Here is a 15,050-nt window from a genome sequence, read left to right as displayed (position 1 = left end):
CAGCCATCTTATACACAGAACAGAAACAAATTGAGGATTGGAGAAGGAGATAAAAAGAGTTTGTCTCTTTAATGAAGGTTGAGCTGCCACTGCAGCTCTGGACTGTCTCCATTACTAGAGAGATTAAAAAGAAAAACAAAACAAAACTTTTATTTCATATACTATTTTTGGGTTTTCTGTCACTTGCACTTTCACTATATGCTAATACAGTATGTGCTACACTAAGTTTTCTCCAAAACCCTTACAATATGAAACAAAGGAAAAATATGTCCCAAGCCTACTATTTTGTTGTTCATATTAATTATGCTTAAGTCCATCCATCTTACACTAGCCAAGAAAGCTGAATGCTAACACTTCAAATTTCAGGATTACAATCTAATTAAGCCTATCATGTGTAATAAAATGTAATGCTGAAGGACCTATGGACTATAGTTCCAGGTGTCCACAGCACACTACTCTCATTGTTTTCTGATGTTGCAGAATCACTCCTCTAAGGCTTACCTTCCATTTCTCTTCAGTATGACTTTCTTCTTTTAAATTCATGTTGGATGATTGATGGGCAACATAATAAATATTTTATCTTTCTACACCCTTCCCCAGGAAGAATACGACTTTTTGAAAGCAAGGCACCATCAGACACCTGGAGTCCAAATTTAGTTCTTAACTCTTTTGTCCAAAGTGAACACTTTTCTTTTTTTTTTTTTTAACATAGGCATGCACTGGGAATCGAACCCGGGTCCTCTGGCATGGTAGGCGAGCATTCTTGCCTGCTGAGCCACCGTGACCCACCCCAAAGTGAACATTTTTAAATATTTGGGACTCGAACCCATGTCTCCCGCATGGCAGGTGAGAATTCTGCCACTGAGCCACCGTCGCACCGCCCACTTTTAAATATTTTTACACTGTCATAATATACCTATTAAAATCAGCTATTCAATCTTATATAGATAAAAAGCCAATTTCAAATTAAACTAGAAATCCTAGAGATAGTAGAATAATCAGGGATATGGAATAAAACATAGATCAATATGAATTTAAACTGTTTGATTTAAGATAATATTACCTATATTGTAAACTATAATTATTTTTCTATTGTCTAAAAATTTCACAATAAGCAAAAGACAGAGAATGCTAAAGGAAAAATGTACAGCAGGGAAAAATCAATTTAACTCTGAAATAATTTCTTTATGAAGTCTGGCCCATCTAATCAAATCAGCACAGACCCTGTCCTATCTTCCCTTCCTCCCTTCTCCTTGGTTCTCGCTTCTCCACGGATGATGACGGGTGGTGCACGTGATTTGGATCTGGCAGGTTAGGCACTACTGTTTAGAATCTGTTCAAAAAAAATGTAAATCTAAGATACGACAATCCTCAGAGATAAAAGAGGACAATAAAGGGAAGACACAGCCTTAATAAGCCATACTTCACCAGTTTCTGTCTTTTGAAATCAATTCATCTGCCAAATTCTTGTCATCTGTGTAAGTGAACACTTCAGTATGAGCTCAAACCTTTGAAACATACCTATTAAACCTTTTGAGATGACCAATCAGGAGAAAACAATTCATTTTTAGATTGTTATAGTGCTAAAAGAGCCAGCCCACCTCATTAAGTACAGCATAGTATCCTTTACTTTTTCTCCATTCATGACAATATGCAACCAGTTGCCAGACAACTCTTGCTTCATCCTTAAAAGTCACAGCATTATTGCTTATAGATAAAGAAGAAAGAAATCAAAGGATGACAAATACTAACCCTGCATTCTGGAGACACTGTCATATCTGCACTAACATTTACATCATAATATTCTTGGCACTTATTTTCCATACTTTAAAAAGGCCTTAACGACTAGGAAGATAGGTGGTATCTATGGGGGGATAAGCTACTACTTACCTTACTTATACAAGGTACTCAGTTAAGGTGATGTTAGCATTTATACTGAAAGCTTAAGGACAACATTTTCCTTCACACATACACACACACAAAAATCAACAGATGGCCATGTAGCTTACAACCTATACTGAGGCTCTTTTGAAAGAACAAATGCTATCCTCTCCCACAGCAAATAAGACAACATATAACTTGCCAGATCCAGGCTCAGTCCATCTGATGTTCCCATAAATGCCATAACGGCTCCTCCAGCCGCTGGCCAGTCTAGGTTCTATGCAATGTCTAACACAGTCCCTGAGACACGAACTTTTCCCCTATATTCCTTCCTAAAAGGGAATATATAAGAGATGTATTTGCAGAACCAGCTGAAAAAATAATAATAATAATATTGCTAAATCAACAGAACTAGGTATTCTAGGAAAGACTCTTAACCAGCATTATAAAATTGGCTAAAATGCACAACAAATGTAAATCAGACTATACAACTGTTTCTTGTGGTAGAAAATGAAAAAGCTCACCTTCTCAATATTTATCTGGTGCTTTCTTAACCTCTCCAGGTCTGTTGGGATTACTATCTTAACAAATTTCTGGATAGCTGGTTCAAGACGACGTAATTTCACTTTTTCTTCATCTTCAGACATCCTAAAAAGATGCTATATCACTTCTATTCGCAAAAATTGTCTTCATTCATGTAGAAAAACCTAAAAGGAAAATATTTCTTTAAGAATTTTTAATGTTTCACTTCATTTTACAGGCCAAAAATTAGGTAACTTTACAATCTACTACAAATATGTATTCAAAATGCTGAACCTGAGTGATTTGTTTTTTCTTTATGAAATGATTTATTTAAAAGCATTTATCACTTCCACAACTTTAGAATGCATAGAAAGTATAGATAAGCTAAAAGAATACAGTAAAATCAATAATCATCTCCTCGCCTATACTTAATTTCTCTTTACATTCTGATATTTGTCTTTCTAGGCCTTTGTTTCACGTACGTATCTATATAAATATCTTTTTTAAAAAACTAGGCACATACTGTCCAAGTTTTTATTCCCAATTATATTCTGGACACTGAATAACCTTCTTTTAAAAGGTTAAAACTCCAAGAAAAAAACTGCATTCTTAACATATCTGCTCAGAAAAATAACACCTTGTATCAATCTCCACTTCTGTCATTATAACGTAACTATTAATTATTAATTATAACATAATGTACACCTCTACTCACTGATGTCCTTTAAAGCGCCTCTTCTTTTTCTCATAAGGTGATTAATGTTATCTGTAACTGATATAAATAATGAGTGGCAGAGTTGGCCAAGTTTCCTGAAAGTAAAATTAAATGCTCATTCTATGTCACCAGGAGTTTTCTACCAGTGTTCCTGGAAGTCCAAAATGAAAATATATGTCTTTGTGGCCAGGGTAGTTGGGGAAAGAGTCAGGAGAAGAGCAAGTGAGCAGGCTCCAGGACCCCATCCCTGCTTCAACTGTTGAAAATCTACTTATATCTACTTCATAAATTAGAATTTATTCGATTCCATATGAATAAAGGAGTGCACTGCTTAATACAGCTTGAAAACCACCATTGTAACCATGCTTTCATGCCATCTCACAAGCTACATCTCCCATATTTAAAAAAGTTTTAAGGTGACTACATTAATCCTATTAGGTTATGATGTCTTTGCCAAGGGTCGCATGCAGACTTGATGACGTCGCTGAAGCTTCATGAAAAACTGTGAACGTATGTTTGAGTTATTTGGGAGGCTAAGAGTCCAGTGCTTTCATGAGATTCTCAAATAGAGAATTTTAGAATTATTACACCTAAAACATTAAGAACTGTTGCTCTAAATATTGTCCTTGTTCCCTCCTTTCTTTTGCAGTTGAAAATCTTAAAGTGTTGGTTATACAGATTGCCTCCACTATCAATCCACTAGTAACTTGGCCTTCATGTGTGATCCAAACACAAGTACAAGAAAGGAAAATCTCTAGGTATCAAAATCAAGAGAGACTTGACAGGTATAGTAAAGAATTGGAAGCAGAGACATACAGAGATATCCATGGCCAAAAGAATACAGAGAACCAATAAAACAGGGAAACAGCTGGGAAGCTGAGGGACTAGAGGTAATAATCAAAAAAAAAAAAAAATCCTTAAATAAGTGTATTTTTAAATATTCACAGATAAAAACGAAGGAATCAATTTTTTAAATTAGATAATATTATGAAACAATAGCAGGCCAATTTGAAAATAAACCAAGTAAAATTCTAGAAATGAAAATCTCAAAAGACGGGTTATACAGTAAATTGAATAGCTGAAGAGAGAATTATTGCTTGGAAGACATCACTCAGAACACAGAGGAATAAAGAGGTGAAAAATATAAAAGAGAATAAAGGGACAAAGTATGAAATAAGAAGCTCAATATAAACTATGCGATGATATTAAGAATTACTGATTATATATGTAGAATGGAATGATATGTTAAAGTTTTTGTTTGTTGTTAATTTTTTTAATTAATAAAGAAAAGAAGCTCAATATCAAATTGGGACCCCATAAGGAAAGAAAATGGTGAAAAGATATTATTCAAAGAAAATCTGCTGAAAATTAAAACCTCAAATGGAGGAACCACATTAAGCCCTGGTAGGATAAATAAATTTACCTAAACACATGGAAGAAAATTGCAAAATATCAAGGGCAAAGAAAAATCTGAAAAAGCAACCAGAGGTAAAAGACAGATTAATTAAAACAACAAGCAGAATGGTAGCAAACTTTACAACAAAGTAGCACATCTAAAAACAAGAATATCTTCAAAGTGCCGAGGTCAGCGGTATATACTCAGGTAAATTATCATTTAGAAGTGAAGGCAAAACATTTTCAGACATGCAAAGACCAAGACAGCTTATCACTAAATTCTTCATTAAAAGAACTATTAAAGGGAACATTTTAGCAAAAAAGAAAATAAATCCAGAAAAAAAAGGGGTAAAATGGAAATGAACAACAAATATGAAGTTAACCGGTACAAAATAAATGAATGAAGAAAATAAAGGATTTTTAATAGCCTGTTTAGAGTACAATAAAAATGCTTCCACGTCACACACTAAGTTTACTTTTCAGAAACCTAAAACCCTCAGATGGTTCCTAGGCCAGATAAATCCTGCAACCCAGAGGGGCCTATAACTCCACAAATATCAACCAGTCCCATCCCCCTATCCCATATTGTTGACACCTCTTTTCAACATGAAAAAAGTTAGAATGGTTAGAACCCACATATCCCTAAAGATCTGGAGAAGGAACAAAGGAGAAGGAGGAGTTATAACAGACAAGTTTTAACAAATGAGTAGGACTACTGAATCATTATATTGATAAAAACCTGAAATTGTGAAACTTCAATTCATAACAAATGTTGAAACCTGTTCTATAACTACTTGTTAGAGTGTACTTTGAAATTTGTTTTGTATATATATTTCACAATAAAAAAAGTTTTAAAAAATGCCTCCATGTAAATAATTATTTTTTATAGTGCAAATTGTTTTAGCACTAGAGTTTTACATTACATACATATTTCACAATTTAACTAATCATCTATTATTGGCTATTTAAGTGGTTTCTAACTTTTCACTAAACTGTTCTAATCCTCCTTTCCTTTCACACAAACAAAATAAATACTTGGACATAGAATTATCACGTAGACATTCTTTAAGGCTTTTGATACACATTGCCAAATGTCCCAAAATAGTACGTTCCTATTTACACCCCCACCAGTAACATATCAAAATGTCCTGACCAATATTTGTTATTATCACTTTTGTTAGACTTTTGATTGGTAAAAAATAAAGTGTCTCGTTTTATTTTTCCTTAGATTACTAAATTACTGATTTTTTTTTTTAACTATTTGCATTTCTTCTTTCATGAATGGTTCGCTCATGCCTCATGTCTATTTTACTACCGGGGATGTCTTTTTCTTATTAATTTTTAAAGGTCTATTCTATGTTAAAAATATCAATCAGTTTTCTAATATTAATCTTCCCCAGTTTCTCACATTGTCTTCTACTACACAGATTATATACTATAGGAAGATACCTACTATCTTCTTCTACTATACAGATTATATGCTATAGGAAGATACCTTTATATCTACTGCCATTCTTATCAAAATGCTTCTGAACAGATTTGGTGCTCAATAAATGCTGGCTGCACCAAAATATTTCTTCACATGTCCCTTCTTTACTATTTCTAGTCCTATCACTCTAGTCAAACAGCGTAACAAGCATAGTACATGACAGCAGAGCCCAACTGGCCTGCCTTTAGACTCTTTCTCCTCTCTAATTTTTCCCAGACTATCACCAGTTGATATATCTAAAACACTATCACAACATGTTACACCTCTGGACAAAATCCTTTCGTAGGTCCCTATTATCTGAATGAGAAAATATAACCTTCATAATTAGAGCCAGCCTATTACTCAAGTATTACCTCCCGATCTCTATTTCTGGCTTTGCAACGATGCTCCCTATGGCTGGATGCTTTATTTCACACAACGTCTACCTCTAAACCACGTGCATTCTTCCAGATGCAACTCAAGCAATTCTGTCTTCTCTTTCACTAAGCAGTTACAGTGTTCTTAGCAATGCCCAATGACTGAATATTTGGCTTTTTCCCACCATTCCCTTGTACTATCATAATGGCTTTCTTTTTGTGAGTTTCAAAAGTGGTATTTCCAGGTAGGAGTTATGCATGACTCTGCCCCTCAGCTTTCTGAGCACAAGGAAAACCTAATGTCCCAGCAAGGGCTGCCTCTCAGGGAAGACATACTATTCTAACAACCTCCCAAGAGACTTTTCTAACTCTTGGTTTCCTAGCTAGTATTTGTTTTTATTTCTCTCCACCATTTTCTATTTCTATAAAATTATAATAAAAAGGGCAGGCCTCGGTGCTCAGCAGGCAAGAATGCTCACCTGCCATGCCAGAGGACCCGGGTTCAACTCCTGGTGCCTGCCCATGTGAAAAAAAAAAATTATAATAAAAAGCCTGCATAAAACTAAGAATAGAATAGAATATGATTTATATAACTGCATAGATGGAGATGATATTGAAATGAAAAGTTGTTTGGCAGTGTCTGTGATTACAAATAGCTTAAATAATGTTTGTAAGCTCTGAGTTCAATACACAAAATATGGTTTAAAAGTGTGATTGAATAATGAGTCAAAGTGTATTTCTGCATTTCTTGATTTTTTTAAATCAGAAAACTGGACAGTATTTCTAATATAATTAAAACAGAAGAGTTAAAAATGCATGTATAGTAACATCACAACAGTGTAAAATATGTCTTCAAAAAAGACCAGACAAAATATACAGAAATGGTTATTTTCCCAAAGTTCTGCAAAGTTGTTATACTTCTAATATTAATTTTTTAAAGTCAAACAATATTTGGGGGTAACGGAATTATTCTGAGTGAGAGTGGTGGATACATAATATATGCATTTGTCAAAACCCATAGGACAATACACCACAGTAAATTTTGCTGTATAAATAAAAACAAAAAAAACAGGATATAAGGGGAACCCAAAATGGAATACAATTTATAAAAAATTACCTTAACTTTATTATGAATGAGTAACATAAACACCGAAAGGAGTGGCAAGAAAATAATTATAGTAACTCTGGGAAGCAGTATTTTAACTAGATACCGTACACACCAAAAGAACAGCACAACACTATACTCTAGTTAGTCTTTTTTTCTCATAGGAGTATGGGTTAGCAATTCTGAAATTATTTTATTTGTACACCAGGATTGAACAAATAAAGAACTATTTTGTAGAAAATGAGAACCAGATTTCTCACTTTAGAAGTTACACATAAAGGGGAGGACTAGAATAAAATCTGTGCTATGAGATTAGAACACGAGATATCATGATAAAATTATGTTTTATAAAAAAAAGTGTATGCAGATAGATAAATACAGAAATAAACATAGGTCCTTATGTATGCTTGGGTTAGTATACATACGTATATTTTCCATCTGTACTCTGGAAGGACCTAAAACAATAGCATCCCAGTAACAATGAGCACACCTAGCACTCAGACCTTGGTTTCTAAATACCAGTTCTCCAATAAAACCATTTTGGGACTGGGGCAGGGAAACACAAGGTGAGCCAGAAAATATGGAAGTTCTCAGAAAAGGATGGCGATTGTGAAAAAGGCACAGGATGCAATCCCAATAAAACCCCCAATGGTCAAAGTTGGAACAATTTGAGACCCAATATAGATAAAAGTACAGGATTATAACCCACAGAAAAATAAACATCTGAGTGCATCTGATATAAATAACTGAATGAAAGAATACATAAATGGGGAGAAGGAATAGCTTTTCCTTATAGAATACCCATTAATAAATGAAGAAAGAATGAGGGAAATAGAAAATCACCATTAAAACACCACAGTAATAACTACTGAAGGCAAGATCCAACAAAGGATGCTAAAACTGGCCAGCAAAACTGTGAGAAGCAGGATATTTGCATTGCTTAAAAGTTCTCCCTCAAGAACCCAACTAATTACAAAGGGGAAAATAGCAACTTTATATCGGCCATCCCAGCAGACACCACCTGAACCCAGTGATCAAACTGACATCACAAGCGGAAAGTCACATCAGGTGCCTTCTGACACGCTGAACTGAGACCATACACACTTCGGGAGTGTGCTTGCCCAAAATGCATAACCTCTATATAGTCATGAGGAAACATCAGTCAAACCCCTGCTGAGGGCCACACACCCCGTCGGGGGCCCGGGTCGCCAGCAACCCCGACCATCTGGGGCCCACCGTGCGTCCCGGGCAGGGCAGGCGCTGGAAACTTTCGCGCCCGCCCCCCCGGGAGACCACCCAGCTGGCCCCGTCCGCGGCCTCCCTACGCCTGCGGGGAGCAGCTCTTCCAAAAACGAAACTCAGTGACGTTCCGCCGCTCCTTCCGAGCCCGGATGAGCCCCCATAACGCTCGCACGTAGGAGGGGCACCCACTTGGGGGCGCGCAGACCACCGCGTGAGCCTGGGGCCGGGCCGAGGACCCCGTCGCGGCCGCTGCCAGCCCCTTACCTCCCGCCAGGGCGCTCGAGGCCAGTCGTGCACGGCGCAGGCGCGGGCGCAACGAGGCGGGACATCGCGAGGGGCGGGGCGCCTCGGGGGTGGGGCGGGCCGGGATCTGCCCCGCCTACTCCCCGCCCTTGCCCCGCCCCGCGAGGCGCGCAGGCGAGGGCGCGCGCCCTAGGAACAACGAATCCGCCCGCCGGGTCAGACCTCGGCAGCCGGGCTCCCACGCCTGCGCTCCGGTGGAGAGGCGGGTCACTGGCCCTTCTCCCAACCCAGCTCACCAGTGTACTACAATCTTTTTTTCAAAATGATTTTGATTTGCGTTGTGAGCCAGGAGGAAAGAGACGCGCAAACGTCTGTCCAGTTTCCTCTGGTTTTGAAGAATATTATAGATGGGCTGGCCCTGTGTACTAAGCACCGGATGTAAAAACCGAAGCTCGGGAAGCCCCAAAACTCTGTGAAGTGGACAGGGCAGGAGTACTGAAACAGGCGCAGAAATTGAATTGCAAACGATTGTGATTTCCCCCAAAACTGGAGTGCTTAAAGTGAGTGTCATCCCAGTTTTATAAATAATGACTTCAGGTTTAAAGAAGAGTTTAAGTGACTCACTCCAGTTCAGGCCGTAAGTGACAGAGCTGGAACTCCGACCAGATTCCTTCATTTCCTTCCCAAGCTACCAGCCACTACTACATAAACAAGCAAGGGGGTGGCTTTGAAGCCCTGTCCAGGTGACAGGTCATCCTCTCTGGATGACCTAAATTCCAGATGCAGTCCTTCCATATATGTGTCTCCATATATTCAGATGACCTGCTTAGACCTTACCCACTGAAGGTAGTGTCCTCAAAAGCCACAAAGCAGGTCAAACCACAGCTAAGGAAACTCAGTTCTTAGAGTCTTCCAGGGGAGTGAGAGTGGAGGCAGAAAGTATGGACCAAGGAAGATTAGGAGCCTGTAAACTCCAAGAAAGCCTTGAAACCCCAGATTTCTAAATTTCTAAAATGAAGTCATAAATCTGAGCAATTTGGATTTTCTTTGGGGACATAATAAATACTAATGTTTGTTTTACTATTAACCCTAGAAATTAAAGTTTAGAGAATTTTAATTCCCTACACGGGACATGACTTCCAGGGATGTAAATCTCCCTGGCAACGTGGGACCTGATTCCCAGGGATGAGCTGGGACCCAGCATCACAGGAATGAAAAAGGCTTCTTAACCAAAAGGGGGAAGAGAGAAATGAGACAAAATAAAATCTCAGTGGCTGAGAGATTTCAAACAGAATTGAGAGTTTATCCTGGAGGTTATTCTTATGCATTATCTAGATATCCCTTTTTAGTTTATGGTGTTAAGGGTAAAAATAGGATAGATTGAAATACTAGTGGTTAGTGAGAGGGAAGGGAAAGGGGTATGGGATAAATGCAGTTTGCTAACTGTGGAAATGCAATATACCAGAAACGGAGGGCTTTTAAAAAGGGGAATTTAATAAGTTGCTAGTTTACAGTTCTAAGGCCAAAAAATGTCCCAATTAAAGCAAGTCTAAAGAAATATCCAATCTAAGGCATCCAGGGAAAGATACCTTGGTTCAAGAAGGCTGATGATGTTCAGCATTTCTCTCTCAGCGGGAAGGGCACATGGCAAACATGGCAGTGTCTGCTAGCTTTCTCTTGTGGCTTCACATTTCATGAAGCTCCCCAGGAGGTGTTTTCCTTCTTCTCTCCAAAGGTTTCTGGCTAGTGGACTCTGGTTCTTGTGGCTGTTTCTGTTGTGGCTCTCTCATTGTTCTGTCTTCACTCTCTGCTCTCTCAGAATCTGGTGGCTTTCTCTCTTATTGTTCTCTCTAGCAGTGCTTCTTCTTTTAAAGGATTCCAGTAAAATCAATCAAGACCCACCTGGAATGGGTAGAGGCATGTCTCCATCTAATTAAGTTTTATGCCCACATTTGATTGAGTCACGTCTCCATGGAGATAAGCTAATTAAAGTTTCCAACATACAGTATTGAATAGGGGTTAGAAGAAACCATTGCTCCCACAAGGTTGATTAGGATTAAAACATGGCTTTTCTAGGGTACATAAACCTTTTCAAACCGGCACATTATGTATGAGTCTTTTCTTTTATCTTCTTTTTATTTCTTTTACTGGAGTGATGAAAATATTCTAAAATTGACCGTGGTGAAGAATACACAACCATGTGATGATATTGTGAGCCATTGATTGTATAATGTGTTTCGACTGTATGTATATGGATATTTCTCAATAAAAATACTTTTTAAATAAGAATAATAGCTAGGGTGGTGCAACAGTGGCCTAGTGGCAGAATTCCTGCCCGCCATGCCGGAGAACTGGCATGCCCAAAAACAAAAAAAAAAGAATAATAGTTAAATGGGGAGGAGGGCTGGAGGGAGAGATTACAAAGAGGTAGGAAGAAACTTTGAGGAAGATGGTTGTCATCTTGACTGTGGTGCTAGTTGCATGGCTGTATACTTATGTCAAAACTTTTATACTTTAAATATGTGTGTGTATATATATATATATATATATATATATAGTGTATTAAGTGTACTTGAATAAAGCTTTTTCTTAAAAAAAAACAATTAGCTTTTTATTGTGTATATGTGATATGCTCTAAGCACTGGGCCAGGCACTTTACATTTGATAGGACAGTTAATTCCCAAAAGAACTTCACAAGTAGGTGCTAACCTTATCCCCATTTTACAGACTAGGACACTGAGGTTTAGAGAGTAACTTGCCCAAAGTCACAGTCTCATATAGTGAATGACAGGATTAAATCTCAAAACCGATCTAAGGACAAAAACTTTGCTTTTAACCTCATTGCTATACTTCCATGAAAGACACAAATGAAGAGTCAAACATATGGAAAAATGATATGCTTTTTTTTTCCTGAAAACTCAATAAAATTGTCAGTTTCTCCTCAATTAATTAAAAACTCCCCTATCAAAAATCTCATTATTCCCATAATAAAATTTTTCTTTAAATTCCACTTGATTCTACAACTACTACTCTCTTCTTAGTATACCTTTTTTTTTTTTGCCTACTCTTCTCCCTTTTTCTTCCACTCACCCTAGCTAAGTTTTCTTCATTCACTAAGACTCATCTTAAAAGCCATCTCCTCCAGGAAGCTTTCCCCAACCTCTCAAGTCCTTATATGCTACTATAGTAAGTTATGTTCATTCCTTATAATAGAACTTATTATGCCTACCCAAATTGCTCACCACTAGATTATAAGTTTCCGGAAGAAAAGTGTGTATTATTTACTTAGAACCTAGAAGAGTTCCTGGAACATACTAGGAAAATTATATATATTCACTGGATGAATTGAGATAATTTTTCTAGTATATTTGAGCAAATATATAGAGAGTCTGAGAAATAAATTCAGGTTTGGGACAATAATGGAGGTCTATTAGACTATCTTCCCAGACTCTTTTCCTTTTCTAGGAACTGTTTGTCCCAGCCCCTACCCCACCTCCAGCTCTGCATGCTAACCGTTGTAAACTTCTGGAGGCCATTTGTTGCAAGCATGAACTCACACCCCTGACCACACTGAATTAATCCAGGAGCAGAAACTTGATTCAAGCTGGAGTAATAAAATATCTTTCCCAGGAATTTGGACAGAGATTCTAGCTTTAGTGTGGCTGATTCCTTGAATGGAAGGGATGCTGTTTAATGAGTGAAACTGTGGCCCCACCCCAAAAGATATGTCCAAGTCTGAACCCCTGATACCTGTGAATGTGACATTTGGATATAGGGTCTTTGCAGATGAAGCTCAAAATCAGATCATCCTGGATTCAGGGCAGGCCCTGAATACAGTGGCAGGCATCCTTATAAGAAAGGGGAAGACACAGAGACAAAGACAAGGGTGAAGATCATGTGAAGCCAGAGGCAGAGATTGAATTGATGAATCTACAAACCAAGAAATGTCAAGGATTGCCAGCAGTCACCAGAAGCTAGAAGAGAGGTATGGAACAGATTCTACTTTGGAGCCTCCAGGGGAAAACAACCCTGATGAAACTTCGATTTCAGATTTGAGGCCTCTGGAATTGCGAGAGAATAAACATATATTGTTTAAAGCCACCAAGTCTGGGGTGATTTGTTACAGCAGCAACAGGAAGTGAAGACATGCTCTCATAGACCTAGCCATGTTTTTCACTCTATAGGCTGGTGAGTCAGATTGCTCCAAACTGATCGTAGGGCCTAAGTGTGGAGGGGTGAACATATGTATGTATGGATTAAGTCTTTTATGTTAAAAAAATAATTGTGTTTTACTTACTATAAGTCATGTAAAAACAAAGTTGAAAGTCACTCTCTTCTGGTCCTTCTTCTAGCCTCTAATTCTTTAAATATCTACTGTAGTTTTTAATTCATTCTATTTTTTGTGCATTCTATCACCCCATCCATTTGTGAACTGAGACAGAGAAGCGTTTTTTAAGAAGTGATAATAGTGGTTACCTTTGGCATGGATTTAACTGGGAGTGGGCATGAGGTAGCTATCCGGACGGATGAAATGTTCTATATATTGATCTGGTGTGATTACACATGTGAAAATTCATCAAGCTGGTACACTTAAGATTTGTGTATTTTATGTAAGGTATACCCCAATAAAAAAGGAAGATAAATAAAGCACTAGTTATTCTTGATTTAAAACAAACAAAACCTCTCAGCCCTTAGTAAACAAGGGGTAGATACTTCCGTAATATTATTTCTCTCTATTACCTCTCTCTAAAACAACAGTGAAACAGCAGCGGATTTTTAAGCCCTGACCCCTTTAAGAATATAATAAAAAGCAGCCACAAATGAAAGTGAAAGAGAGAGGGAGAATGGGAGAGAGGGAGAGAGAAAGTAAGAGAGGGAATGATTAGATGCATACAAAAGAAACAGAGTTAGTAGCACATTTAAGTTCCTGGTTCCAGTTCCTTCCTGAGGTTTAGCTTATTCTTATACTTAGGTTCTGGTTACACCTCAAAGCCTTTTAATAAAATTCCTCCCTTTTTCTTTAATTGTTTTAACAGCTCAGGTAAACATCTACTGTTCTCAATCAAAATAATTCTAACATGTAGGCTCAAAATTAAAAAAAAAAAAAAAGACCAAAAATCCAATTTATTTCTACTTCCTTATGATACCATTTAAAAATTATGCAATGTATTCACTGACTTTAAAACTTAAACCTCTGCACTATCTGACCATATAGCATACCTAATGGAGTAAAGTCTGATGGCAAAAAGGAAGCTCTCCTTACACCAACCCGTTAGAATGTAAACTCCCCATGAGCCTGATCCATGTTTTCTCATCTCTGTTTCCCCCATCACAGCAGCTAGTTCAATGCCTTGCACTTATAAGTGACCATTAATTGAATAAATGGAAAAATGATATTTAAGTTAGCTTTTACAAAGTGCCGAGGACTATGAGGTATAGCTCCAGTACGTAAAGTGTGGAAGTCACCGCTTTCATTCTTAACCACAAAACAAAAAGCCCCCCAAAAAAAACCCCAAGAAACTGAAATCAGTGAATTTTCTTGGACCCATCATAGAATGAAGGCTGCATGGCAAACTGTCATCCTGATCTAGAGAGACAGGCAAATATAGAGAATCACAGCCAAGATCTGTCTGCCTGAAGCAGAAGCCCTAGAGCCAGTAACTGGTAGAGACTCTTAACTGATAAATTTGACAAATTACTGGAGGTGGAGTATGTACTAGTGTGAGAATGAGAACCTCCTGAGGGCTGCAGTCTTGGAGGTGGGGTATACTTTCCCAGCTTTTATCTCTAAGAGTCCCTCCAGGTCCTCACGGTAAAGAGCCACAGAAACACCCTCCTGATAAGGGTGTGTGGGTGGAAGTAACAATTTTGTCCAGAGCCTTGTCCATAAAAACACCTACCCAGCAGGGGAAAAGACTTTATCAGAGCATCATCAGACTTGGAGGCAGGGAAATTACCCAATCCCAACCCCCTCTAGCCTTCCTGCCTCAATGAAAGGCAGGGGAGAGAGGCTAAGAAAAGCATCTGAAGGTCACAGCCCAGGGACAAAGGTCCACTAAGATTCTAGAATGCTTCTCCTACCCCACCCCTTACCACCCCATC

The 15,050-nt window shown here is 38.0% G+C and overlaps 1 protein-coding gene across 4 annotated transcripts in view; it reads right to left on the bottom strand.

Annotated features, from left to right (window-relative positions):
• Positions 1-9,045, bottom strand: part of STX17 (syntaxin 17) — a 73,980-nt gene extending 64,935 nt beyond the window's left edge. The window contains exons 1-3 of one of the 4 annotated variants that reach the window (XM_077140240.1): positions 8,970-8,994; positions 3,119-3,175; positions 2,406-2,588 (exon numbers count right to left, since the gene is read on the bottom strand). In XM_077140240.1, coding sequence (XP_076996355.1) covers positions 2,406-2,528 — 123 coding nt within the window. In that variant the 5' untranslated portion in view covers positions 2,529-2,588; positions 3,119-3,175; positions 8,970-8,994. The other 3 variants (XM_077140241.1, XM_077140233.1, XM_077140244.1) reach the window with 3 other exon arrangements.
• Positions 9,046-15,050: the final 6,005 nt, after the last annotated feature.

Source organism: Tamandua tetradactyla, chromosome 2, assembly GCF_023851605.1.
Source record: "Tamandua tetradactyla isolate mTamTet1 chromosome 2, mTamTet1.pri, whole genome shotgun sequence".
Lineage (NCBI taxonomy): Eukaryota > Metazoa > Chordata > Mammalia > Pilosa > Myrmecophagidae > Tamandua > Tamandua tetradactyla.
Note: the sequence above shows the minus strand (reverse complement) of the source record. Positions and strands in the feature narration are given on the sequence as shown.